At 43.2% G+C, this 3,465-nt stretch overlaps 1 protein-coding gene across 1 annotated transcript in view; it reads left to right on the forward strand.

Annotated features, from left to right (window-relative positions):
- Positions 1-2,423, forward strand: part of LOC109971769 (heterogeneous nuclear ribonucleoprotein L-like) — a 17,385-nt gene extending 14,962 nt beyond the window's left edge. The window contains 4 exon segments of the mRNA XM_020620230.1: positions 1-70; positions 466-523; positions 655-753; positions 1,264-2,423. The exon segment at positions 1-70 is cut by the window's left edge and continues 31 nt beyond it. Coding sequence (XP_020475886.1) covers positions 1-70; positions 466-523; positions 655-753; positions 1,264-1,319 — 283 coding nt within the window. The 3' untranslated portion in view covers positions 1,320-2,423.
- The last annotated feature ends 1,042 nt before the right edge of the window (positions 2,424-3,465 follow it).

Genomic DNA, 3,465 nt, shown 5'->3' on the forward strand with positions numbered 1-3,465 from the left:
CCAGCCGCCGGCTGCCATCCTGCATTTCTACAATGCACCTCCCATCCTCAGCCATCACCAGCTGCACAAGGTGGAGGCACATCTGCAAGAAATTGTTTTTTTTAAATTTTGCTCACATGACAGCAATTTGTGACAGGTTTAGTAAATAGATTGTTTTTTAAAATTTTGCTCACATGTCAGCAATTTGTGACAGGTTTAGTAAATATCTGCCTTTGTCTTGTGATGGCATGAAGTGGGCCTTAGCATCGTAATCGAGATATATTGTGATGTTTAGACTAAGCTCATTCAGACGACTCTGTATGCCTATGCTGACTTGTCTCCTTGCAAATACACCAATCTCTTATTGAAAGATTCCAGTGACTTCATTGCTTCTTTGAAAAATCTTTTGACACTTAGTAATTAAATAAGTTAAAAAGTGATTAGATGAAGAGAAATTCTGACCTCTCACCTCTTTCTCACCTGCAGCTCTGTACCGAACACAGTGTTCCTGACTTCACCAAGTTCAAGGTCTTTGATGCCAAACGTGAGTTTAACCAGTCCCACAGCAACGGGGCTGTGTTAAAACACACATCTTCAACTAAGACACCTGTCACTTCATGTCCACTCCTCATCATTTTCTTCTTTCCCTCCTTGTCCTTCTCTTCATCCCTGCAGCCAGCTCAAAGACTCTGTCTGGTCTGCTGGAGTTCGACAGTAAGACTGAGGCCGTGGAGGCTCTGACTGTCCTCAACCACCACCAAATCAGGATACCCAGTAAGTACCATCATGTCATCTGATGGTAACCGTTTGCTCAGGTGCACCATGTATCTGCAGGAGTGACGTGACATCTTCATTAACCAAGCGTCTTCCAGTGAGCTCCGATAAACTGCAACATGCTGGCGGTCTTAACGAGCATTTGTGTACCATGAGAGTTACTGGAATAATGTCCCACAAGTAGACACTTTACTCCTCATTAATACTGCAAGTGTGTGTTCACCTAGTCTGTACTCGCTAATGCACGGTCACATGATCACAACGTACCGTCTCTGACACTGCTAAAAAAAAATTAAGCTGTCGGCTGGTCTCAGGTGGTGACATGTACCAAAGACCAGCTGGTAGCAGGTAGATGGGCTCATGGTAGAAATTTAAATAATGATAAACACCAACAAATGCAACCGCTCCTGATGTCCACCTGTGAAATAGTCTGTTGTGCTGATTATATTGGACTGGCAGGCTTCACACAGACAGTGTAACGTGAACTTGTTGTCCCTCTCTGACCTGCAGACATCTCCAACCCCTTCACCCTGAAGCTCTGCTTCTCCACCTCCTCCCACGTGTGACCCAGAACCAAGATGGCCGCCACAGTCACCGGCTCCTCCAGGACAAACCACAGAGGACGTTTGTTTGTTTGTTACAAAATGAGGAAAAAGACAGACAGAAGATTGAGGTTCTTCTATCAGATGTGTGAAGGGATGATTTCTCTGTGTTTCTTGTTCATTTGACTCAGTGTGCAGCAGGAAGTGACGGAGTCGTGACGAGGCAATTGAACAAAATGTTGACTTTTCCCTGAATGATGTCAGCACCCCTGAGGAAATCCTCTCGTCTGGCTGAAATGTGAAGCAAGAGTCTGCAGCCGAACAGTTTCATTAAATCACACGTGACAGATCAATAAATGGCTTTATCCTCCACATGTGGCCCTCTCATAACAGGAACCGGACCTACAAAGTATGAAACAGCATTTCAGAGGGTGTTTGTTAATGTGGCAGTATGTTGAACAAAACCAGGGAAGGAACTAAAAACTAAACCAATCAGATCCCAGCCAGGAAAAGAGAGAAGTTTTTGAGCAATCCTAAAATATTTTTATTATTTTAATATCTAATTTTTATGTATTTGTTTGGTTCAATGTGGTTTAGTTCTCAGTTTGTGTATTTATTTTATTTTCTTATCAGTAAAGCTTTAGATTACGGCCTGCGACGGCCTCTTTCCAATTCACTGTAATTTTTTGAAGTGCTGTACTAATGCAGTACATACAGTGTATACTAGGAAACATGCATGTACACAGGAACAAGACATGAAGTTAGAGAATAAGTGGGTAACAATGAGGGAAGTATTTTTAATGAGTTCCCTCATTGTTATTACAGGGTACAGTACGGCTACTCATCATTATAAATCTACTGTGAGTTCTTTTCAAATTGGCATATACTGCTCAGTAGCACAGGAGGGTACAGACAACAAGGAAGGAAGATAGCTAAATGACATAGTTAGTAAAGAACTACAGGTAATAATGATGTTTTTACTTTGGAGCAAACAGGTCCAGAAAAGAGAATGGTCGGGAACATAGTGAAGGCCTGTTACTGTCTGTAGTGCAAGGCTGCAAGTACTTTTACTCAAGTACTGAATGTAAGTACAGTTCAGAGGTATCTGTACTTTACTTGAGTATTTCCATACTGGGACTCCATGTCAGAGACAAACCGTGTACTTTTTACTACACTACATGTACCTGATAACTTCAGGTCCAGAATCAGATGAATCAAACCAAACCCAGTAGAACCATCAGACTCTATTGATCCCAGTAGGAAATCCACCAGCTACCCAGCAGGATGGAAAGTACTTCCCAGTATAAGTATATAAGGTAGTTACCATCAGCTCCACCTTTACCAGCTGCAGCATTAAAGTGATGGACACAGTAATTAGTCACTATGATCCAGTATCAGAGACGTTACTGGGACACGGGCTGTTCTGGAGGACCAGTACTGGTACTGCTGGTACTTCAGGTAGATTTGGATGCTGATACTTTGGTACTTTTACTTATGTAACATGCTGAATGCAGGACGTCTTTGTCCAGTGACTGTATGTTTAAGTGGACAGTGCTTTGTTTTAAAGGCTCACAGGTGAAAACAGGACCCAGTGACCTACATCATGGGACAGTAGAGTAGTGAGCAATGCTGCTGATGGGGGGTGTAGTTCTGTTTGTCTGTTGCTGTTGTAGGGAGCACGCTGTGTGCACAGTGCACATTTGCAAGCTGGATAAACTGATGTCGTTGTTCTTATTGTTCTTTCCTTCTGCTTTAAAGTCTTGCTGCCATGCACGCCAATTCAAAGTCCCCTGCTGGTTACTGTAAATAGCTTGTGCACACTCGTGCCAGTGATCAGGAGATATTGGCAGTGTATTTATTCATACACTGTAGCTACTGTAGCATTTAAAATGTTTTTTAACCCTGCTGCAGTCCAGGGTCGTTGGTCGGAGCCGGGCACCAAACAAATGTTCCTGCTTTAGATCTACGCTCACTGAAAGTTCAGAACTTTTTGGCCTTAATTCTAAGCGGTATGTGTGGAGAAAACCAGGCACTGCTCATCACCTGTCCAATACAGTCTCAATAGTGAAGCATGGTGGTGGCAGCATCATGCTATGGGGGTGTTTTTCAGCTGCAGGGACCGGACGACTGGTTGCAATCGAGGGAAGGATGAATGTGGCCAAGTACAGGG

This window comes from Monopterus albus, unplaced genomic scaffold (genome assembly GCF_001952655.1).
Source record: "Monopterus albus unplaced genomic scaffold, M_albus_1.0 scaffold235.1, whole genome shotgun sequence".
Classification (NCBI taxonomy): Eukaryota; Metazoa; Chordata; class Actinopteri; order Synbranchiformes; family Synbranchidae; genus Monopterus; species Monopterus albus.